Here is a 25,339-nt window from a genome sequence, read left to right as displayed (position 1 = left end):
AGCAACCTGGTCGTCTGTCCACACATTTGCAAAGTTTTATCAAATGGACGTTAGGAGGAACGCTGATTCAGCTTTTGGGCAGGCGGTCCTCCAGGCCGCAATTTAACCTCCTCCTGTCCGGTGGCACCTCCTGTTTGTTTTTTTCTGGTTGTCTCCCTCCCCTCATGGAGCATTGCTTGGGGACATCCCATATGTAATGGCTATGCTGCTCTGTGTCCTGTGATGTACGATAAAGAAAAAGGGATTTTTAATAACAGCTTACCTGAAAAATCCTTTTCTTGTAGTACATCACGGGACACAGAGCTCCCACCCCTCTTATGGGGAATTTTGGGATGCATATTGCTTGCTACAAAACTGAGGTACTCCCACTATGGGTGGGGGTTATATAGGGAGGGAACTTCCTGTCGGAGAGTGCCAGTGTCCATCACCTGAAGGTACACTATATAACCCATATGTAATGGCTATGCTGCTCTGTGTCCCGTGATGTACTACAAGAAAAGGATTTTTCAGGTAAGCTGTTATTAAAAATCCCTTTTTTGCAAATCTCCACCCCCCCCCCCTTTTTTTTGTTAAAGTAGGTGCCTGACGTCCTTATCAACACCTGACGTCATTGGTCGTTAAGACGCCAGTGGCTGGAAGGCTGTAATGGTGCACGAAAAAACGTATGGCTATGTATAAATAAAAGGCAGGGATCCACCTGTTGGCTTGTATACCATTTTTGGGCTTTAACAAAGAAAAAATGCACCCTAGTTGGAAAAGGCTGCTGGTTGGCTTTGCTGCTGCTTCTTCGGTACGCCATAATTATTTTTGGTAAATCCACTAGGGGGCATGTGATTTCAGTTTTTCACGCCTGTCTGTTACAGAACAGCAGAAATGACGTAGGAAGATTTACGAATCCTGCTTCAATTAACTGCCTTCAAAGGCAACCCTTTTAGGGGCTCATTTACTAAATAACTTGAGAAGTGAATATTCAATTATCTAATCAAAGCAAAACCACATTATTTCGCCTGCACCTTGTATGATTGAAATTAATATTCTTACAATTATATGTAGATTCTCAACTCCTTTAGTAAATTAATCACTTAGGCCCCATACTCACGAGCAAACATGTCTGCTGAAACTGGCCCGCAGGCCAGTTTCAGCAGACATGTTTGGTCGTGTGTGGGCGCGAGCGGGCCGAATTCCAGCAAACATTTGCCCGCCGGGCCTTTTCCCAGCAGACAAATATTCCTGGACTTGTTTTAAAACAGTCCGCTGGAATTCTGCCCGCTCGGACATGTACGGTCGTCAGTACAGACCTACCGTACATGTCCAGGCGCCCGCCGTCCCTCGCATGCGTCGAATGACTTCGACGCATGCGTGGAAGCATTTTAAAGGCGGGCCGCCCACGTCGCCGCGTCATTGTCGCGGCGACACCGCGTCATCGACGCGGCGACACCGCGGACACGCCCCGCGTATTGTTTACGCGCGGACTTCTGTACGATGGTGTGTACAACCATCGTACAGAAGCCCTCTGGCAGACATGTATGGTGGAAACGGTCCGACGGACCGCTTTCACCATACATGTTTGGTCGTGAGTACCTGGCCTTAGAATGCAAAGTTTGGTATCACTGGAGTACATGTTTTCTGTTTTCGTGATGAAGGTGCTACTAATATATTATGTATGTACTGTAGAATTGTGCTTTAAGTGCATAAATATCTTCTGACTTTTTTTAATAGGAGAGGGATTGCATTGTCATCTCTTGGTGGCCCAATATATGCCATTGGTGGGTTGGATGACAACACATGCTTCAATAATGTAGAGCGCTATGATGTGGAATGTGATCACTGGACTGCTGTCGCTCCAATGAATACACCTCGAGGTGGTGTTGGATCGGTTGCTCTTATGGTATGCGAACAGGCTTAGGGCCTTGTATAGTAAGGGAGAAGTATTTTTAGCCAGCACATAGAAAATGTGTGTGTGTTTTTGTTGTTTTGTTTGTTCATTGTTGACCAGATATTATTTTGCAAGAATCTTCTGCTACAAGTCCAATGACACCCCTAAACTTGGGCACCAAAGCCACTTTCTTTGAGACTCATGGTAGGTGCCCATGGTCCTGGGTGGAGGATGGGGTGACACCTGCCCTCTGACTGTTGCACCAAATAAGGGATGGGAGGTTGCAGACAGGTAATATAGTTGAGGCATTAGTTGCCCACTTTTTTCAGTGTGTACTGTAAGAGTTGTGGGGATTGAGTGTCTGCAGTCAACCCAGGCTAGGCAAAAACAAAAGGTTGCTTCTCTGCACAGCTCTGCAAGTATGTTACTATAGCAGGGGACTCTTTCGACATTACAGTATATTTTCAAGTGTTCCTGAACTATACCCCTCAGTTAGACTAAATACACTACAACTTTTCTCCATAGTGACTACCAATTGGTATGCCAAGTCTTCGTAATATCACTACATAGGATACTGCGTTTTTATATTCTGCTTCCAATTTCCCAAAGCCTGCCCAGCATAGAAAGAAGCAACTGGCTCTGACCCAGCTGCATACCTTACCCACAGCGATGCTGCACCTGATGCAGCTTTTCCTTGTGACCAGCCATATCGCTGCCAGTGTAACATAAGACTCCTTGGGGGGCGTGGCCTGGCGAGCGATGGAATAAGACACGGGTAGAAGGATCTCTTCTTGCTACATATCCTGTATACCAGCCTGAGCGTTTATCCGGGTCTAATATTACCCACAAACTTACCTGGGGACTCCGGGACCGGAGTGGCTCATGTCGCCATCAAAGAAGCCGTCCACTGCGGTAGAAAAGCTGGCCAAGTATCGGCACGAGGGAGATGAGGAGCAGGCCAAAGATGGCGCCGATGACAATCCGGGGGAGGATCGCCATGCTGCGGAGACAGCGAAGGTGTTGGAGGCTATAGCTGCCCTCCAGAGCACCTTAACGGCGAAAATAGGCGAAGTGAAGATCACCCCCCATAGGAATTACTATTTTTTTGTTAACATGGCAAACACCGGAATCAAGATGTGTGCCTCCAGTCAGAGTTTGCTGCTGGACGTTTCTTACTTTGTTTTTCTTTTTTGGGTATTGGATGCTCTCACCAGGTTGGGGAGGTGTTGAGCTCGGTGGATGGGAAGTTGCCAGTTGGCAGGGCCACCGTTGTGACCCAAAATTTTTAGAAAACAGTTTATTCTGCTTTAGAGATGTGATAAGGCTTTTATTAGATTTTGATGCAAGCACAGATGACCTTGGTATACGTGGGATGATATTACTGTCCTATAATATAGCGACCCTGCTGGTCCGACTCATTAATTCCCTCATTAACATGACCTCAATCAAATTTTTGACATGGAGTGTCCGGGGTGTGAGAGACAAAATTAAGCGCACTGCAGCACTAGCGTATCTAAAATCACAGAGAGCTAATGTAATAGCGTTGACCGAAACGCACATTACTAGTCACTTGCAGTCCGCTCTGAAGTGCCCTTGGATAGGCTGGGCATATTATAGCACGCACACAAGCTTCTCTAGGGGAGTTTTGTTATTGGTGACTAAGGCCATCCCATTTCAGCTTAATATCTTTGGAGTCTGACGAGCAGGGGAAATACTTGTTTATACATGCCTCTATAGGTGGAATATCTGTTTTGTTGATTGTCTGTTACATCCCCCCCCATACAGTTCGGAGGTCGTCACTGCGGGCCTGGCATTTATGGCTAGGCACCCTACGGTTCCTGCTGTGTGGATGGGGGATTTCAATATGACTATGGATCCTTTTATGGATCGCCCGGCACAGGCTGCTGGGGTGGCTGGCGAGTCTAGACAGACCAGACTGAGCCGCTTGCTGAAGGAATTTGCCCTGATAGACATATGGAGACACAGGAACCCCACAGCTAGGGCGTACACGTGTCACTCTGCTAGCCATGCCACTATGTCTCGCATAGATTACATTATAGTTTCTAAATCACTCCTACCAAGAGTGGTCAAGGCTGGATTTGTGCCTAGAGCCCTATCGGATCACTCGCCGTGCTGGCTGCAGCTATCCCTCCTAGGAGAGGCCCCTCGACGAGTGTGGAGACTTAATTCGTACTGGTTGACTGCTCTGACGGATCATGATGGTGTTGAGCGAGAACTGCAGTTTTTCTTTCCTGATGGCCAGGGTTCTATTTCACTTAATTCCCAATGGGATGCGTTTAAACTTCACGCACGAAGGGTGCTGGACACTAAGATAAATAGACTTAAAACGTCTTCTAAGGTTGTGGTGAGCATGTCTGAGGATACACTACAGAGTTTAGAGGAGGCATATAATGTCCAGCCCACCCTCGAGAACCTCACTAAGGTGAAGTTACAGACCAGGGTAGTCTCACAGCTACATATGAAAAAGGCCAAACAGCGCGTGTTCTTTTGTAAAACGCGGGTATATGAACATGGGAAGAAGGCAGGGAAGATGCTGGCCTATTTGGCGCATTTAGAGGATAGGCTGCCAGTGGTGGTATCTCTGGCTGAGCCGCATGGCTCGGTTATGACGGATCCCCTGGGGATAGCTGATAGATTTATGAAGTTCTATGGAGATCTATATAGCTCCCAATCCCAACACACGCCGCAGGAGATCCAGGCATACCTGCACACGTTACAATTCCCACGGTTGAATTTGGAACAGGTCCAGGTGCTGGAGGCCCCTATCACCACACAGGATATTGCCACAGCACTATCACAATTGGCCAAATCCAAGGCTCTAGGGGGCTGGACGGCCTGCCCTTGGAGTTCTACACTACGTATTCCGAGCTTAAGGCCCTATTTCACTTCATATTTGAACTAGGTACACTCCCCTCTTCAATGCAGGAGGCTCAGATAATAGTCCTTCTTAAGCCGGGTAAAGACCCACAACATCCAGAATCATATAGACCTATATCTCTGTTGCCAGTGGATATTAAGATCTTGGCCAAAATACTATCCTCTAGGTTGAACACAGTAATTCTTTCTTTGATCTACTCCGATCAGACCGGGTTTATGCTGGGAAAGAACACAGCAATGAATATTAGAAGGCTGTTTATGAACATCCAAGCCCAGCATGATAATTTGGGTACTAGGGTAGTGGTGGCCCTGGATACGGCCAAGGCATTCGACTCGGTCGAGTGGCTGTATCTGTGGGAATGCCTGAGATGCTATGGGTTCGGCCAGAATTTTATCAAGTGGGTACAGCTTCTTTACCAGACCCCCAAAGCTAGGATTTTTGTTAATTTCCCTGGAACGGGGCACGAGGCAGGGCTGCCCCTTGTCGCCGCTGTTGTATGCCCTGGCAGCTGAACCATTGGCTATTACCATTAGAATGAGCCCAGAAGTGCAAAGGAGATGCATGGGAAAAGATAGGACTATATGCAGATGATACGGTCCTGTATCTGGCGGATCAGGGTCCCTCGCTGCAGGCAGCATTAACCATCATAGAGAAGGTTGGCAGGTTCTCGGGCTTGAGGATCAATTGGGACAAATCTCGGGTTTCTCCCTCTGGATCAGTTCCCCCCACCTGTGATGTCCCCAGATTTACCCTTGCAGAGAGTGGCGGAGATTAAATACCTGGGGTGAGAGTTACAAGCAACCTTTGGGGAATATGTTACCCTTAACGTAGAACCTTTGTTCGCAACTATTAAATCTAGAACACAGGCCTGGTCGAGATTGTCCCTAGGGGTAATGGGCAGAATTAACTTCCCTGGAACGGGGAACCCCTAATTTTCTATTTCTTGATTAGAGTTTGAACACTGCTGATAGGCATTCTCAATTCCTCGGATATCTTTTTATATGCCTATCCTGTTTTATACAGTTTAACTACCTCTCCCCGCAGATCCTTTGACAATTCTTTTGCTTTCCCCATGACTCAGAATCCAGAAGTGTCAGTGCAGCACTGGATGAAAGATGCAAGGGTCTGTCAAGAGTTCAGAAACTCATTGACCTTTTATACACACACACTAATTACAAGCAAACAGATCACAGGTGAGGATGGTTACCTTTAATAGCCATTCAAACCCCTTTGTGTCCACTTGTGTGCATGTTATTAGGCCAAAATCACCAGGGTATATAAACTTTTGATCAGGGTCATTTGGGTAGTTTCTGTTACCATTATGATTTAAAAGAAGTAAACACAGTTGATTGATAATAAATGGCTTCAGGCAAACATTAACCATGAAAAAAATGTTTTTGAGCGATCATTCATATTCTATGAAAAATGGGCAAGAAGTTATAACTTCTGCCAGGGTATGAAAACGTATATACTATATAACTATATATAGCTATGCAAAGAAATGAAGATGTCTGAAATGTCTGTAACCACAGCCATCACGCTAATCTCCTACACAGCCTAACAAAAAGTTATTTAGTGTTATCATTCATATTATCTGAAAAATGACCACAAAGTCATAAATTCTGCCAGGGCATGTAAACTTATGAGCACAACTGTGTATATGTATATGTGTGTGTGTGTGTGTGTGTATATATATATATATATATATATATATATATATATATACACACACACATACACACACACATACATGATCAGTGCAAAATTCGGTATTCCATAGCATCAAATTCTCCTTTTTTAATCCAGCTAAGGCAAACTGAAAGCTAATTGGTTATTTGACTTATTTGACTTATTTGCATATCTTTCCCTTTGCAATACTGAATGAATACACATTTCTACTAAAAGAGCTGAAATGTATGTTTCATGCACAACTCAGGTTTACAACCAAACTAAATTTCAAAACAACCCTCTCTATATACAGTGTATGATCGGGCTTGTGAGAATCCAGGCCAGAAGCATTGTTCTTTTGGGGGGGGGGGGATAAAAAATACGTATGGACATGGAAAAGTTGTTAGAGGGTGAGGGAAAAGGTGAAGGCATGTAGTCCCAGCAGGCAAAACTGACAATTATGATTGTGATTACAATGCAGCAGGGACACTGTGTTGTCAGCCCAAAAAGGATGTTAGGGGGCAAACTAGATTTCTGGCACATCAATTTGTGTTTTTCTGTATTTGCAGTATTTTTAAAGGCATACCGTGTGGGGAAATTTGATGTACATATACAGTATACAGATGTACTGAATAGTGTGTGTGCGAGCGCAACTTTGCATTTTATTATGCATATTTAAGTACAATATTTTAACTGCATTTATAATTTTTAGAACCATGTGTATGCTGTTGGAGGAAATGATGGTGTTGCTTCCCTCTCAAGTGTGGAGAAGTATGACCCCCATCTGGATAAATGGGTGGACATTAAAGAGATGGGCCAAAGAAGAGCAGGCACTGGAGTGAGCGAATTACATGGATGTCTATATGTTGTAGGTGAGTGTTGGAACTGGGCAGTGACTTTGTATTGGAGGGCCAAAATTATGTTGCATGTGACCCTAAAAGTACAGGGTGGGCCATTTATATGGATCCACCCGGGTGGGCCATTGATATGGATACACCTTAATAAAATGGGAATGGTTGGTGATATTAACTTCCTGTTTGTGGCACATTAGTATATGTAAGGGGGGAAACTTTTCAAGATGGGTGGTGACCATGACGGCCATTTTGAAGGCGGCCATTTCGAATCCAACTTTTGTTTTTGGCGTATCCATATAAATGGCCCACCCTGTAGATTGAATGGGGTCTTAATATATTTGTGCACAGTTACAAAAACCTTTAACTGAGCACTGCATAATAAATGGGGGACTGCATCCAAACAAGAAAATGTGTTTTTTGATGGAAATGTTTGAAATTAATACCAAGACCATAAAAGTACCCTAGGTACTGTGTCTGTGGTTCAAATCTATCAGATATTCAGCAAATCAGTGTAATACATTCTGTGCACACATCTATCTTTCTTTCTTGCCTTGATGCACTGGTATTGTTAATATGGCAACTTAGTGTGGCCAAATACCAGGCCATTATGAACAGCAAAGTATACCATATCCTAACCATTCTAAAGTTTGACAGGCTTTCTTGCGCATTCCTATTGGCCAGTGAGGCTGCTCTTCATATTCATATAAGGGAGAATCTTAGCGACAAGTTCTGATGTTACTCCAATGTATCAGAGCTTTGTTTGTTTACTTCCATCTGACGCAGGAATGTTTGGGGAGCTGCAGTTCTTATATCCTGCTAGTCACTTTAACATTAATAGGAAAACTAGTGTGATTTTTTTGTAAGTGCATATTTATTCTATACAGTTTTTGTAAATTCTGATGCAATTTTCACAATTTTCCTTACTTGCTCATGTATGAACCTGCCCCTCCCTAAAAACTTGTCTAAACTTGATCTAGCGCTATGCCCAAGAACAGCAACACTGCACTCTCCCTTCTCGCCAGACTCATTAAGAACTGCACTGTGTCTGTCAATAGACGCACGCCTTGGCTCGGGATTGAGCCCTCACAAATACCCCCCCAGAAGAGTAGGAAAGGGGCTGCTTTGTGCAAAACCATTGCACAGAGCAGGTAAGTGTAACATATTTGCTTAAAAAGAAAAAGGACGCTTTTGCAATAATCTTTAGTTTCATTGCGAGAAGGAATAGTAAAGCATTGCTGCAAAGCAGGATGCCAAGCCTGTGCGTGTAATAAGAAATATAATGTAGATGTACAGTGAGGTAAAGTATTTGAACCCTATGTTGATTTTGTACGTTTTCCCTCTGACAAGAGAATGGTCAGTCTATAATTTTAATGGGAGGTTTATTTTTTTCAAAATTCTTTATTTATACGATACAACGGGCGATCTCTTACAGATCACAGCAAAAGTGCAACATACAGAGGTGAGCGTAAGCTCGCAAGTCAAGTGCATATCAGTTATACAGTCACATTCCTCTAAGCCCTATAAACATGACTCGTTGGTACGTCCATCTTTTCCTGTTTTCTAAGAAATAGTAGTTAGAGGTAGAAGAAAAAAAAAAAAGGGGGGGGCTGGTGGACTGCACCAGCGCCCGAGGGTAGTATGGGAATGAGAGTAGAAAAAGAAAGAGAAGGGAAAGAAGAAAGAGAAAAGGAGGGGGGGGGGCCCGCGGGCATGGACACCCGCATCTCCGGGCCCGTTTGTCTTGCAGAATCATCTATATTGGGTTTGGGTCCTCGTCCTCCGCTCCGTTCAGGCTGGGGCTGCTGTTAGCCGCATACAGCCCTAGGGCGGTAGGCCTCTGAGGGATTGTCCCTCGTCTGAGTATTTGTGTACGTTCCATAGTTGCCATGTATTTTTGTAGGATTCCTGTCTGTCTTGGTTTGATAGGGTCAGATCTTCCAACCTTCCAATGTCGTCCACCTTACGTAGCCACATTGCCACGGTCGGTGGTTCGGGGGACTTCCAGCAGAGTGGAATGCAGGCCTTGGCGGCGTCAAAGAGGTGTCTGAGAATCGACTTCTTATACACTCGGGTCGGGATGTCAGTAGCGTGTAGTAGATAGAGGGCTGGGTCGTCAGGGAGCTGTCGCTCCGTAAACGTCTGGGAGATCTTTTTGACCTCTGACCAGAAGGGTTTCAGCTTTGGGCAGGACCAAAAAATATGTAGTAACGTACCCGTTTCGCTCTGGCAGCGCCAGCACAGTTCGGACGTTGTCTGGTATAGCTTACTGAGGAGGGCTGGAGTGCGGTACCAGCGTGTCATGATTTTATAGTTCGTTTCCTGCACTTTTGTGCAGATGGAAGATTTATGGGTAAAGGTTAATATGTTTTGTTTCCGTTTTGTCGAGAATGAGCAGCGTAGGTCGTGTTCCCATTTGACTATGCATGGGATTAGGTAGCCGTCTGGTGGCGTCAAGAGCGTGGTATATAAGATGGACAGGGCATGCGGTAGGGCATCAGTGCCCGAGCACAGCTCCTCCAGAGGTGTCAGTGTTTGCATCCTTGTGTCGGGGAGTGGCAAGGAGCGAAGAAAGTGATGAAGCTGAGTTGCTGCCAGGAAATTTAGGCTATAGTGTCCAGTCGGGTCTGTCAGTTCTGTCAGAGTCCTCCAGCGGCCGGTCACGCTAAAGTGGGAGGCCCTATACATTCCCTGGTCCCTCAAGTGTTGGAAACTCCCATCTCTCAACCCTGGCTGAAAGTTTGGGTTGCCCAGCACCGGGTATAAGGGTGAAACTCCTTGTGTCGGTCCCGTTCTGGTTAATAGTTTAGCACACACCTTAATCGTGGTGCCTATCAGCGGATGGTCGCGTACCAGTCTGGGGAGTGCCGCGAGGCACCACGGGGCTGTCTGCAGTGGAGTCTCGCTCTGGGCTTGTTCAATGTGAGGCCACAGTTTTATGTCCCTGTGTCGACTCCAGTCAATGAGGCGATTGAGATGGGCAGCATGGTAGTACTCCCGGATGTCAGGCATGGCCATCCCCCCGTATATCTTGGGCATAGTTAGCACCGATCTGCGTATCCGGGGGTGTTTTCCGGCCCACAGAAAGGCCCTAAATACATTCTGGATTTGTTTGAAATAATCTGCTGGTATATGTACGGGGAGGGCTTGGAGAAGGTATGTGAATTTTGGCAGTATGGACATTTTTAGTATGTTGCATCTCCCGAACCAGGAGTGAAGGCCGGTGGTCCATTGGTCTAGTAGTTTTTGGACAGCTTTTAGTAGTGGCGGAAAGTTTAGACGGAACGTTTGGGCGAGGGTCGGGGGAATGTGTGTGCCGAGGTAGTGGAGGGCTGTGTCTGTCCACTGTAGTTTAGTGCTGCCGCGGAGTCGCGTCAAACATGAGTCCGGGATTCCCACTCCCATCGCCACCGACTTGCCCATGTTGATCTTAAGGTTAGATATTTGTCCATATGTATTCAAACTCTCGCATGAGACTAGGGAGGGACACCATTGGATCAACTAAGGAGAAGAGCAGGTCATCCGCGTAGGCGGACACCTTGTACTCTCCCCTTCCCAGTTTAACTCCGGAGATGGTCGGGTTATGCCTAACACGACGTAGGAAGGGTTCTAGCGTAAGGGCAAACAGCAGCGGCGACAGGGGGCAACCCTGTCGTGTTCCATTTCTTATTTGGAACGGTCCGGACAGGACCCCATTGGCTCTAACCCTAGCGGATGGAGCAGTATATGTCGCCTCTATCCAACTGAGCATCTTACTGCCCAATCCGATATGCGATAGCGTCTGAAACATAAATTGCCAATTTACGCGATCGAACGCCTTTTCGGCGTCGGTGCTAATGAAGACGCACGGTGTTTTGGTGGTGCTTACTCTGTGGACAAGGTTCAGGACTTTGGCAGTGTTGTCCCTCGCCTCTCTAGAGGGGACAAAGCCCACCTGATCTAAGTGGATCAGGTTCGGGAGGTGATTTTGAATCCTACATGCCAGGATTTTGGTGAGGAGCTTGAGGTCTACGTTTAGCAACGAGATAGGTCGGTAGCTACCACACTGACCTGGGTCCTTCCCTTCTTTAGGTATGACCGCTATCTGTGCTTCCAGTGTGGAGACATGAAGCTTCCCGCCAGCACCCAGCATGTTAAACAGTGATACCATCTTAGGTCCCAGAGTTTGGAGGAACGTCTTATAGTAAGTCACGGTCAGCCCGTCTGGTCCCGGAGCTTTGCCTGGTTTGGTATTGCTCAGAGCCGACTGTAGTTCAGGAAGGGTAATGGGTTCCTCTAGTTGGTCTCTGGTGTCTATGGGTAGTGTCGGCATGTCTGACGAGGATAAGTAGTCGCGCATCGCGGCTATGTCGGTGTCCCGGCGCTTCGAGGGTAGGTTGTACAGGGTTCCATAGTATTCTCTGAATACCTCGGAGATAGATTGTGGTAGTGATGTTTTCTGGCCTTCACGGTCAGCTATGTGTGGAATATAGGACGCTCCGGCCTGGGATCGTAGGGATCTCGCCAGCATCTTCCCGCACTTATTCCCCGCCTCATAGACTTTATGTCTACAGATTTGGAGCGCGGCCTTTGCCTTGTATGTCAGGACATCTGTAATCTGTCTACGTACTGTGTCTAGCTCTACTCCTCGCTGTTCCGTGGGGGTTTGTTTATGTTGCTTCTCTAGTGTTTGTAATTTAGATAGTAGGTTATTTAGTTGTTCTGTCCTTAATTTTTTCTTCCTAGCACCGTGCTTAATAAGGACGCCGCGCACAACCGCCTTATGGGCCTCCCATACTACTTCTGGTCTGCTGTCGGGGGTGGTGTTGTCTGTGAAGTAGTTGGTCATTTCTTTCGTTACATCTGCTATGATGTCAGGGTCTTGTAGTAAGGACTCATTCAGGCGCCATGGGTGTCTCCTTTCGGAATAATGATCCGTCAGGGCGTAGATCAATGTGATCGGAGCATGGTCCGACCATGTAATTGGGCCTATGGTGACCCCTCTAACTGCACCCAGGTTCCTATGTGGCACTAGGAAATAATCGATTCGGGAATAGACTTGGTGTGGCCTGGAAAAGAAGGTGAAGTCTTTTTCACCTGGGTGGAACAACCGCCACGCGTCCACCAACTGGGATTGATGAAGCGCTGCCTGTGCTCTACTACGCGCCTTAGCAGTCATGGAGGATAAACCCGAGGACGTGTCATCTTGTGGTGATAGAGGCATGTTGAGGTCTCCCCCTATAATCAGATGTCCAGCGGTAAAACGTGTCCGGACCTTAAGTTGTTTGGTCAGGAAGTCTACCTGGTGTTCATTCGGGGCGTACAGGTTAGCTAAAGTGATCACTGATGTGCCTATCTGTCCCTTTATGAACAAAAAGCGTCCCTCAGGGTCCCTTTTTACCTCACTCAGTGTCCAGGGTACTCCGGCCGCTATAAGGACCGAGACACCTCTGGATTTCGCCTCCGTATAGGAGGAGTGATATACCGTGGGGTAGTGTCTGCTTTTCAGTATAGGTAGTTTATCTTCCCTAAAATGTGTCTCCTGTATGAAGACAATGTCTGCCTTCTGTGCTCGGATGTCATGTAGCAGTATCTTGCGTTTTTCGGGTGTGTTCAGGCCTTTGGCGTTTAGTGAGAATACTGTCAGGGTGTCCATGTCCGCGGGCAGGGGAGGGGGGGGCGGTGCTTGGGTTGAGTAGTTCGGGTGTAGTGGTTCACCGGGTTGGGTGTGTCCCCAGATGGGGAGCGAGGAAAGAATAGGGGAGAAAATAGAAAAGTGGCCAGCACCAGATGGTGTGGTCTGGGAGAAAACTAATATAGCTTTAAACAGCTAGCACGCTCACCAGTGCTAAACTGGCGTATGAGCGCAGTCCTATGTGGGTCGGTGGATAGACAAAGCCGGTGGCGCGAGCTCCCGGCTCCATCCATCCCCCACGGCCTAGTCAATTGTTGGTCTACAGTAACAGTAACAGTAATGCAATCAATGGTAGTACAGTATTGGTTTAGTGAAAATAAGAGGAAAGAAAAAACCGATTCTTTCAGCATAAAGTATGAACAGAAATAATAAGAGCCGTGTAAAACGGAGCGTGTTGAGCATTAAATCCCACTTTACCCGCCAGCAATCTCAGAGATGAGCGGGTCCGGGAACAACCAGTTACCAGACCGCACATCCGGATCACCTCGTGTCCCCTCCTCTCCCTATACCACGTTCTCAAACTGCCAGTATCTCCCTCCACCCCGAGCCATCTATCCAACAGACCGTTCCCTTCCTCCCAACATGTGCGTGGCTCGCAGATCTCATAACGTATTACCCCCCCTCCCAGCCCCGGCCCAAGTCACGAGCCGCCTCAAATCCCCGTCCCTTATGCATTCTCTAACATTAGGAACGAATCCTTCTCCCAAGGGTGGGGGATATCCTCGACACTCCCGGGTCAGCATTCCCCCTCTCCCTACTAGTATGGGTAGCTCGGTTGAGGAGGTTTATTTTTAAAGTGAAAGATAGAATAACAACAAAAATATACAGAAAAACGCATTTCAAAAAAGTTAGAAATTGCTTTGCATTTTAATAAGTGAAATAAGTATTTGATCCCCTATCAATCAGCAAGATTACTGGCTTCCAGGTGTCTTCTATACAGATAATGATTGGAAATTAGGAGCACTCTTAATGGGAGTGTTTCTAATCCCTGCTTGTTACCTGTATAAAAGATGCCTATCCACAGAAGCAATCAATCAGATTCCAATCTCTCCACCATGGCCAAGACCAAAGATGTTCAAGGATGTCGGGGACAAGATTCCAGACCTACACAAGGCTGGAGTAGGCTACAAGAACATCGCCAAGCAGCTTGGTGAGAGGGTGACAACAGTTGGTGCGAATATTTGCACATGGAAGAAACACAAAATAACTGGGGCTCAATGCAAGCTCTCACTTCATGGATTTTCAATGATCATGAGAATGGTGAGGAATTGACCCAGAACTACACGGGAGAATCTTGTCAGTGATCTCAAGGCAGCTGGGACCATAGTCACCAAGAAAACAATTGGTAACACACTACACCATGAAGGACTGAAATCCTGCAGCACGCGCAAGATCCCGCTGCTCAAGAAAGCACATGTACAGGCCCAGCCTGAAGTTTGCAAATGAGCATCTGAATGATTCAGAGGAGAACTGGGTGAAAGTGTTGTGGGCTGATGAGTCCAAAATTGAGCTCTTTGGCATCAACTCAACTCGCCCCAAGAACACCATCCACACCGTCAAACCTGGAGGCAGAAACATTATGCTTTGGGGGGGGGGGGGTTTCTGCTAAGGGGACAGCACAACTTTACTGCATCAAAGGGACGATAAACGGGACCATGTACCATCAAATCTTGGGTATTGACCTCCTTCCCTCAGCCAGGGCATTGGAAATGGGACGTGGATGGGTATTCCAGCATGACAATGACCCAAAACATACGGCCAAGGAAACAAAGGAATAGCTCAAGAAGAAGCACATTATGGTCCTGGAGTGGCCCGGCCAGTCTCCAGACCATATCCCATAGAAAATATGTGGAGGGAGCTGAAGGTTCGAGTTACCAAATGTCCACCTCAAAACCTTAATGACTTGGAGAGGATCCGCAAAGAGGAGTGGTAAAAATCCCTCCTGAGATGTGTGCAAACCTGGTGGCCAACTACAAGAAACGTCCGACCTCCTGTGATTGCCAACAAGGGTTTTGCCACCAAGTCTAAGTCATGTTTTGTGAGGGGGGGCAAATATATTTCACTCACTAACCACTTGGCGCCCAGAGGACGTCATATGACATCCTGGGCTTTGTGGTACTTTGTGAAGTTACAGGCATCATTCAGATATCGGCATTTTCAGCCGGCGATTCCCTACACCATATGAACGATCATAGCGGCTGTTCCACTGCTTGATCGTTCCTACGGGCGGCGAAAGGGGACATCTCCCGCCGCCCTCCGGTGACAGGAACCGCCGGCCCCCGGATGCAGATCACGGAGATTTCCGGCAGACCAGATGGTCGCCGAAGTCTTTGATCGTCTGAGGCCTGGCGCGATGTTATGACGTCACGCCCGGCCTCTGCATTCAAAAAAACAGCGCCGCTTTGGCTGTGAAGCGGTGATCGTTTGTTTTTGTTTTTTTGCCTTCCCAGCCTAGAGTTGAGATGTGGGGTCTTATTGACCCCATATCTCACTGTAAAGAGGTCTTGTCATGCATATTCCTATTACAAGGGATGTTTACATTCCTTGTAATAGGAATAAAAGTGATCAAATTTTTTATTTATTTTTTAAAGTGTCAAAATGTAAAAAAAATAAGTAAAATTAACAATGACAATAAAACATAATTTTTTTTAAAGTCCCCACTTTTCCCGTGTGCTCGCACGCAGAAGCGAACACATATACAAGACCCGCCCACATATGAAAATGGTGTTAAAACCACACATGTGAGGTATCGCTGCAAACGTTAGAGCGAGAGAAATAATTCTAGCCCTAGACCTCCTCTGTAACTCCAAACATGTAACCAGTAAAAAAAATTAAAGCGTCGCCTATGGAGATTTTTAAGTACCGAAGTTTGGCGTTATTCCACGAGCGTGTGCAATTTTGAAGCGTGACATGTTAGGTATCTATTTACTCTGCTTAACTTCATCTTTCACATTATACAAAAAAATTGGGCTAACTTTACTGTTTTTTGTTTTTTTTAAAGCATGGAACATGCATTTCTAAAGCATTTCTAAAAAAACTTGCTTGAAAAATTGCTACGCAAATACTGTACGAGATTAAAAGTTGCAATGACCGCCATTGTATTCTCTAGGGTCTCTGCTAAAAAAAATGATATAGTGTTTGGGGGTTCTATGTAATTTTCTAGCAAAAAATAGCAAACAAAATATGATCTTTACATGTAGAAACGAAGTGTCAGAATTGGCCCGGGCCTGAAGTGGTTAAAATGCAAATCAATTTATAACTTTTTTTAAATGCGTTTTTCTGGATATTTTTGTTCTGTCTCTCACTGTTAAAATAAATCTACCAAAATTAGAGACTGGTAGTTTCTTTGTCAGTGGGCAAACGTACAAAATCCAATTTAAGAAAAGAACCCAATTGGTCGATTTACGTTAATGTATCCCCGTTCTTTTTTGTGTGTGTGTGAAGATGTATGATTGATTGATTTTTGAGCTTAATTAGGCGCCAAATGCCCACTGTGAAGTGAGCGTCTAAGCGTCTAAGTATGATCTGTGTGCAGTAACGTATTCACCATGTATAATGTTTCCTGAAGGTGGATTTGATGACAATGCCCCTCTGAGTTCTGTAGAGAAATATGATCCTCATACCAACAGATGGGAGTATGTTGCAGAACTCACTACACCGAGAGGAGGGGTCGGCATAGCAGCACTGATGGGAAAAATATATGCAGTTGGAGGTCATAATGGAAATGCATATCTGAACACTGTGGAGTGCTATGACCCAATTATGAACAGGTGATTGTGGATGATTGTAATTGAGACTATTTTTAAAAATTTTGAAATTTTCCATTGCTAGCACTAGGATTTGACAAAACCAGGCACCACATTTTACTGTGACATCCAGGTAGAGTAAAGGTCTTTAAATGTTCTTACCAGTTTGCATATGCAGCAGAGTGAGCTGCCTGGGCTCTGGTCATATGTCAGATGACTATACATGGAATATGAAGTGGTTAAAGACCAAGTTCATCTTGTCCCTGCATCTAATCATCTACCCTCCTACCCACCACCCACCTCTAGGTGCATGTTTTTTAAATGAAATGCAATCAATCAGTAATCACCGTTCTCACTAAATACAAAGCGATACATAGATTTTATATATAATATATATATATATATATACACACACACACACATACATACAGTTGTGCTCATAAGTTTACATACCCTGGCAGAATTTATGATTTCTTGGCCATTTTTCATAGAATATGAATAACACAAAAACTTTTCTTTCACTCATGGACGATAGTAAATGGCTTCAGCCAAACACTAATCAACTGTTTACTCTTTTTAAATCATAATGGCAACAGAAACTACCCAAATGACCCTGATCAAAAGTTTACAAAAAAAAAAAAACAGTTTACACACCCCAGTTCTTAATACTGTGTATCACCCCCTTTAACATCAATGACAGCTTGGAGTCTTTTGTGGTATTTGTGGTTGAGGCTGTTTATCTTTTCAGATGGTAAAGCTGCCCATTCCTCCTGGCAAAAAGCCTCTAATTCCTTTAAATTTTTGGGCTGTCTTGCATGAGCAGCATGTTTGAGATCTCCTCAGAAGTGGCTCAATGTTATTGAGGTCAGGAGACTGAGATGGCGACTCCAGAGCCTTAATTTTATTCTGCTATAATGACAGGTCGACTTGGCCTTGTGTTTTGGATCATTGTCATGTTGGAATGTCAAAGTACGTCCCATGCGCAGCTTATTGGCTGATGAATGCAAATTTTCATCCCCAAAACATCAGCGATCCACCTCCGTACCTTTCATCATAGGGCTTATTGACCAAATGTAGTGTTTATGGTTGTGGCCAAAAAGCTCAATTTTGGTCTCATCACACCAAATGACTTTGTGCCAGAAGGTTTGAGGTTTGTCTCTGTGCTGTTTGGCATATTGTGAGCGGGATACTTTGTGGCATTGTGCCAGGGCATCTCCTTGGCACAGCCCTCTTCAGATCTCCCCACAGATTTACAATCTGATTCAGGTCTGGGCTCTGGCTGGGCCATTCCAAAACTTCAATTATTTTCTGGTGAAGCCATTCCTCGTTTTGGATGAATGCTTTGGGTCGTTTTTATGCTAAAAGTTGAAGTTCCTCTTCATGTTCAGCTTTCTAGCAGAAGCCAGAACGTTTTGTGCCAATATTGACTGGCATTTGGAACTGTTCATAATTCCCTCTACCTTCACTAAGGCCCCTGTTTCAGCTGAAGAATAACAGCCCCAACGCACGATACTGCCACCACCATGCTTCAATGTGGGTATGGTGTTCTTTTGGTGATGTGCAGTGGTGTTTTTGCACCAAACATGTCTTTTGATATTATGGCTAAAACGTTTAACATTGGTTTCATCAGACCATAACACATTTTTTCCACATGCTTTTGTGAGACTTCAAAATTTAGCCGGACTTGGATGTTTTTCTTCGTAAGGAAAGACCCCGTGCCACTCTACCCCATACCCCAGACATATGAAGAATATGGGAGATTGTTGTCACATGTACCACACAGCCAGATATTTCTGCTTGGACAAGTCATTTAAAGGCCAGGTCTACCAGTGCCAGTAATGCAACGTCTAGGCTAGACGAGACAGGAGCCGAGCCATGCACGTGATCCCTCCAGGCCGCCCAAATAGCGCGAAATAGTTCTCGCGTACCTTTTATAGGTAGCGAGCCACTCCTCCGCCTTCATCATCTTCCACAAGCAGTCCTGCTTGCTTGGGATGTGTGGGCTTTTCCAATGTACTGGTATGGGGAATTTTGCAGTATTGAGTATGTGAGGGAGAGCACTATGTTTATAGGGAGAAACAGGGATGGGTGGGATGTGATCCAGAATATGTTTTGGTGGAGCAGGAATATCTATACTGAGGCCTTCAGATATGTGCCTACTAATGAATGACCAAAACTGTAAAAATTGGACATTCCCACTATATATGTAGGAATGTTACCTTCTGCCCACATCCTCTCCAACACAGGTCCGAGACAGAGGGATAAATTTGAGTTATAGACAAAGGTACCCTATACCACCTTGATAACAGTTTGTAGTTATTCTCCTGTGTTTTGGAGTCTACTGCACTAGAGTGTGTCAGGGGGTACAGATGATATAACTGTTCATCTGTAAAATCATTCTGGAGGTCACGCTCCTATTCTCTCAAAAAAAATGGCTTGGGGCTAGGTTTAGCTGCATCTAGCGTCTTATAGAGGGTTGAGATCATGTGGGGCAGGGGGTCATTGGGCGCCCATAGGCTTTCAAATTCAGTGAGAATAGTCCTAATCTGTGAGTTTTTGTGTCTTGTATTGACGAAAGCAGCCAATTACGATGCCTTCAGAAATCAAAGGGGAAGCTGTCATATGGTTCCCTGATGGTGCCCAATGTGTGATCCTCTACAAAACGTGCCAAACTAAGAACCCCGTCGCTTGCCCAGGTTCCCTCTTCCCAGAGGGAAACCAAGGTTAACCGCCGACCGGTGCCACGCCAACGGAGGCGTTGGAGGCGCCAGTGCAAAATGCCCATTCAATCCATTCCACACCTTCAGAGCATGAGAAGTCAGTGGGGACACCCAATCTGAGAAACTCCTGTCCTCCCGAGGAACCCATGGCACATACGTCAGTTGTCTACCCTCTATGGTCTTTTCCAGGGAAACCCATAGCTTAGAGGAGGAATGGAACCTCAAATTAAGAATTCATTGTAATGCGGCCGCCTGATAATATTGTAATACATTAGGTATTTCCAGTCACCCAGCCTGTTTGGATCTCTGGAGCAAAGTCATAGCAAGTTGTGGTCTCTTAGCCCCCACACAAACCCAATGAAAAGGCTGTGTAGTTCTGCAAAGAAGTGCAGAGGTAGGGGCACAGGTATCTGCAGGAGAAATAGTATGCAGGGCAATACTGTCATCTTGAGAATGTTTGTACATTCGACCCACGTGAAGGTTGCCCTATCCCAAGACTGAGTAGAGGGACATAATTATGTTCATACAGGGAACCTAGACAATCGGCGAGTTGGATACCTAGGTAACGCATGGAGGGTGATGCCCATGAGAAAGGAAAAGATCCCTTCAGGGAGGAAGCCAGAGCCGAGGGAATGGTGACCGGCAGAATCTCAGACTTGACGTAATTAATCTGAAAATTGGACACTTGTCTATCTGCCAGTGATGGCGAACCTTGGCACCCCAGATATTTTGGAACTACATTTCCCATGATGCTCATGCACTCTGCAGTGTACATAGGGGCTTGAAGCCGATCAAAGAACTTTACATAGTAAGCCTTTGTAAAGCCATCCGGTCCTGGGCTTTTCCCTTCAGGGAGAGACCTTGCGGTGGCCAGCAATTCCGTCATAGAAATGGGAAGTTCCAGTGCGGATTGCTGTTCAGTGGATAAATTAGGGAGCCCTACCGAGGATAGATGGGTCTCAATACGGGACCGCTTTAGCACAAACTCTGCAGGACAGGAGGCGGAATCCAGCCTTTACAAGGCTGTGTAATAATCGCAAAACCGCAAAGTGATTTTAGAAGTTTGCTGTACCACCGCACTCGACGGAGAGTGCAGCTTATGGACATGAGTGGCCACACAGTGCCATCGGGTAATTTTTCGATCCAACAGTTTGGAGAAAAAAAACACATGTAATTCCATCAAACAGTGCAGCACTTCTGAGTCTGATGTTTGTTTATGGCACAACTTTGCCTGTTGCAAAGCCCGGAGGACACTCTGGAAGTCCGTCTGTCTCCTTTAGTTTGGTTCCCCAAGCGATTGGGGCCCCCTCTCGCTACAGCCTTGTGGCCTTCCCATGGAATACCCTCACTGACTTCTCCATTAGCGTTTTGTGTAAAATACAAAACCACTCATAGGTCATCCAAAAGGTTCTCATTTAATTTCCAGGACCACACTCTGGTCGCCTCATGAGGCAGCGGGAGCGAAAGGGTCACATGGTGTGGTCAGAGATAGTAATTTGGTCAATAGTAAAGACTACTAACTTGTCAAGGGTTCCTTGGTCAACCAGCAGGAGATCTATTCTAGTGTATACCCCGTGTACATTAAAATAGTAGCTTTAGTCCCTCTCTAAGGCATGCAATGCCCTCCAGCAGTCAACCTAAGTGTGGCTCTGAAGGGGTCTGTGAAAATGCCTCAAAAAGGCATAGGAGTGTGTCGAGCGACTTTAGTATGTATCTAAAGAAGGGTCAGGACCAACGTTAAAAATCCCCATCCAGGATAAGTCTACCCTCACAGACATCTGCCAGTGTGTCTAAGACCAAGTCTATAAATGAGAGCTGTTGGGAATTTGGGGCATACAGTTTGGCAAATGTGTACATCTGGCCCACGATAGTGCCTTTCAGAAATACAAAGCATCCCTTCCAACCACAACCTGTTACGTTTGTTAGGGGAGCACAGACCACGAACATTATATGACGCCTGCATTTTGCAGCGCGGCCATTGTTTTTTTCACATGGCAAAATGTGTGTTTGCTTCTGCATTTCATGTGCTGTTAACACATGTGAAATCAATGGTCTTCCCTATGCGTGTCACAGGAAAAACTAGGCAAAATATGTGTACTCCCACTATACTAGATGCGAATGGGACCTGTAAGTGAAATGTGTTTGTTTACACAAGAACAATAATGCTCTATTCACATCTGTGTGTTTCCAAATGCATGGCAAACTGCACAGAAAATGGCCACTTAGCCTTGCATTTCACAAATGCGCTGCAAAAAAAAAAAAAAAATTATGGAGCTTCTTTGGAGCATTTGTTGCTTGTAGGGCAGCCCATTTAAGTGAATGGTCTGCCCTATGCGTTACAAGTGAAAATGTTCCAACACCCAAAAAGAAAAAAATGGATAAGGGCATGTGAGTTCCAGCTGTGAGGGCATATTGAGATGTGAAGGGGATTGACAGCTGAGTTTGTCCGTCCACTCCCTGCTATATACAGGCAGTCCTCTAGTTACAAACATTCGACTTACAAACGACTCCTACTTACAAACGGAGGGAGGCAACAGGAAGTGAGAGGAAATCTATCCTAGGAAGGGAAATTCACTCATGTAAGAGTTATTATGGGAAAAGGGTACCTCCACTGACGCTTTATCACCAGTCCATGTTTCCACAACAACCCACATTTTTCAAAATCCAATTGTCATTGGGACAGGAAGTGAGGTGAAATATTCTGAACAGGGGCACAGACAGCAAAACAAACATTACAGGGATGTTAACCCTTCCCTATACCATCCAAAAAGCGTTTTTTTGGCTGGAGCTACACTTAAAAAATGTACCTGTTCCGACTTACAAACAGATTCAACTTAAGAACAAACCTACAGAACCTTGTTTGTAATCCGGGGACTGCCTGTACTTGTATGAAGTTGGCCATACACTATGCAAATTGATTATACAATCTCTGTACAATTTCCTTTAGATTTACCAAAACTATGGAATAGAAGGACCCACCTATCGATCCATTCGGATTGTATCCAATCAGGCATAGATTGAACATATTGTATAGTGTATGGTGAACGTTACAGAACCCAAGACATACTTCTGTTTTTAATACTAAAGCTCTATCCACATAAGCTGTTATCTGATCACTCATCTATGCAAGATAAAAGTTTAAGGTAGAAAAAAAAATTGGCTGTGTATTTAGTGAGAACAGTGATCACTGATTGCATTTCATTTTAAAAACATGCACCTGGAAGTGGGTGGTACATAGGTGGGTAGATGGTGCTGGGTGTGTGCTTATGAGTTCAGCTGTTTAACTCTTCCCTGTGTCATGATCAAAAGTCAATGTCCAGGAAGTCAGGCAGAAGTAATGGAGAAGTTTTTTTAATCTGCTATGAGGACACTGAGGTGAGTGTGTGGAATAAATGGAAAGCTTTGTTATTTCTGCAAAACTACAGTAATTGTATATTGATACATAGGGGACCCGGAATTTAGAAGAGATAAGGGGGGGGGGGGGTAAAATTAGCCTTTAAACATTGTGCGTTTTCTCATAACTGACAACATCCCTAGTATTGCATATTTCACCAAATTGCTTGTTGTCCTGATAGTGCATGTTCTTTTAGTAACTCTTCGTTTTTTGTCAATAGGTGGGAGCTGGTTGGCTCTGTGGCTCACTGCAGGGCTGGTGCAGGAGTGTCTGTCTGTTCCTGTCTATGTACTCAGATCCGGGACATTGGTCATGGTTCAAGCAATGTGGTGGACTGCATGTAAAACACTCAGATTGGAATTAACATTTAATAACTGATCTCTTTGGATTCTTTTAAATCGCTGCTCCAGGCAATTAGACCTGAGTGACGGCAGACCGATATAAAGTATAGAAATGTACTTTGGGTTTGGCACAATGTGATGAAATGAAGGTTGCACTGAAGCTACACTTGTGCTTTTGTGACAGTTTGTGTCTGCTACGTGTAGTAACTTGGCAACACCTTTTAACTGTATTCCTTTTCAAAGTCTTGATACGTATGCCTAGGTTTAGCACATTTTTCACCTAGTAAGTTATTTTGTTGAAGTGCCAAATGGTATTTGCATACAAATCTGCACATTTTCTGAGAAATATATTTTTGTGTCCTGTGTAAATAATATGCATCGTTTTGAAATTTAAACATGTGTAAATATAGAAGTCTATTTATTAAATATTTTTGTTCACTGTGGAATGGCATTACACTAGTAGTGATGTTAGATTTACAAAATGATTCTAAAATTAAAGTTGTCTTTATAAATTTTTGTGAGCAGTGTCACAATGTAGATCTTATATTGCAACCATATGTACACAAATGTTACTGTTCCTTCTCAAGGCCATATTTCTTTGGATTCAAAAATATTCAACGGTTGTGTCACAAATTTGATCTGGTTCTTATGCTTGGGGCCTGCAGTTTGACCTTTTTAGACAAGGCAACTCAAGTGGCATTTAAGTGTAATTTGGGCAGAATATGTACCTGTCTTATTTTGAGTACACCACAAGGCAACACTTGCAGAAATGAACAGGTGTGCCTTGGCAATGGGGTGCCATTGAACATATACAGTATACGCTGGGTGTTAACATGTATGATGAGAAGTGATAATGAGCAGAAATGTGAATGCAGTCTTGAACTGGCCATGCACTGATTGAAATTAAATTGGTTCAGGAGGGACTGTTCGAATTTCGATCAGTGTGTGCCAGTCTGCACTCAACAGAAGTTGAGCGCTTGATCGACTTCTTCTGTCAAAAAGACATTTGGAAATTTTTGGTGGATCAGTGCCTTCCTTCTTCCACATTTTTTCTTCTTGTATGGCCAGCTTTAGCCTTCATCACGGTTTGGTGCTACTATAAAACATTTTAATCGTATAGCAGAAATTACCAACCACTCAGCTAATAGTGACTCTTAGTTATCCAATAGCTTTAAAACTCGCTAATAATTAATGCAAAAAACTAGGGTTGTCCCGATACCACTTTTTTAGGACTGAGTACAAGTACCGATACTTTGTTTTATGTACTCGCCGATACCGAATACCGATACTTTTTTTAAATGTGTCCCCAAATGCAGCAATGTCCCCCCACATATTGCAGCCATGTCCCCCACATATTGCAGCCATGTCCCCCACATATTGCAGCCATGTCCCCCACATATTGCAGCCATGTCCCCCACATATTCCAGCCATGTCCCCCACATATTCCAGCCATGTCCCCCACATAATGCAGCCATGTCCCCCACATAATGCAGCCATGTCCTCCACATAATGCAGCCATGTACTCCACATTCCAGCCATGTCCCCCACATAATGCAGCCATATACTCCACATTCCAGCCATGTCCCCCACATAATGCAGCCATGTACTCCACATTCCAGCCATGTCCCCCACATAATGCAGCCATGTACTCCACATTCCAGCCATGTCCCCCACATAATGCAGCCATGTACTCCACATTCCAGCCATGTCCCCCATACCTTGATGCCGCACGTGCCGCCGTTAATCAGCGTGCGGGGAACAGCTTTTTTTTTTTTTTTTTTTTTTTTTTTTTTTTAAAGTGTATTTTGTGCGTGTACTCGAGAGAGGAGCCGGACTGCAGGAGTTGGGAGTAGGCAGGCCTCCCCCAGAGGCAATCTGCCACCTTTCTCCATGCCCTGGGTGGCAATGGTGGGTGTGTGAGGGGGTCCTCCCACACAGCCCGCCCTACCTGCTCCGCTTTGAAGCCCAACGGGGCAGAGGGACTCCCTATAAGGGAGTGAGAGGATCTAGCCCGCTCAACCAGCCCCGTTAGTCCTTCGCCTCTCTTTTTAGAGACCGCGTGGTCAAAGTGCGTGCATGTTAACCCAATTTCGAGTGCGTGTAAGTGTGGTGGTTTTTGTGGGAGGGGGGTGGGCGTACTAAGCGCAGGCTTACCTCGCATAGCACACCC

General features: G+C 45.2%; 1 protein-coding gene across 1 annotated transcript in view; it reads left to right on the top strand.

Moving 5' to 3' along the window:
• Nucleotides 1-23,683, top strand: part of KLHL8 (kelch like family member 8) — a 115,500-nt gene extending 91,817 nt beyond the window's left edge. Inside the window, exons 7-10 of the mRNA XM_040326715.1 lie at nt 1,720-1,888; nt 7,156-7,315; nt 16,537-16,738; nt 23,049-23,683. Coding sequence (XP_040182649.1) covers nt 1,720-1,888; nt 7,156-7,315; nt 16,537-16,738; nt 23,049-23,172 — 655 coding nt within the window. The 3' untranslated portion in view covers nt 23,173-23,683. The remainder of the gene's footprint in view (nt 1-1,719; nt 1,889-7,155; nt 7,316-16,536; nt 16,739-23,048) is intronic.
• The last annotated feature ends 1,656 nt before the right edge of the window (nt 23,684-25,339 follow it).

Source organism: Rana temporaria, chromosome 1 (genome assembly GCF_905171775.1).
Source record: "Rana temporaria chromosome 1, aRanTem1.1, whole genome shotgun sequence".
Taxonomy (NCBI): domain Eukaryota; kingdom Metazoa; phylum Chordata; class Amphibia; order Anura; family Ranidae; genus Rana; species Rana temporaria.
This window is presented reverse-complemented; position numbering and strand designations above follow the sequence as displayed.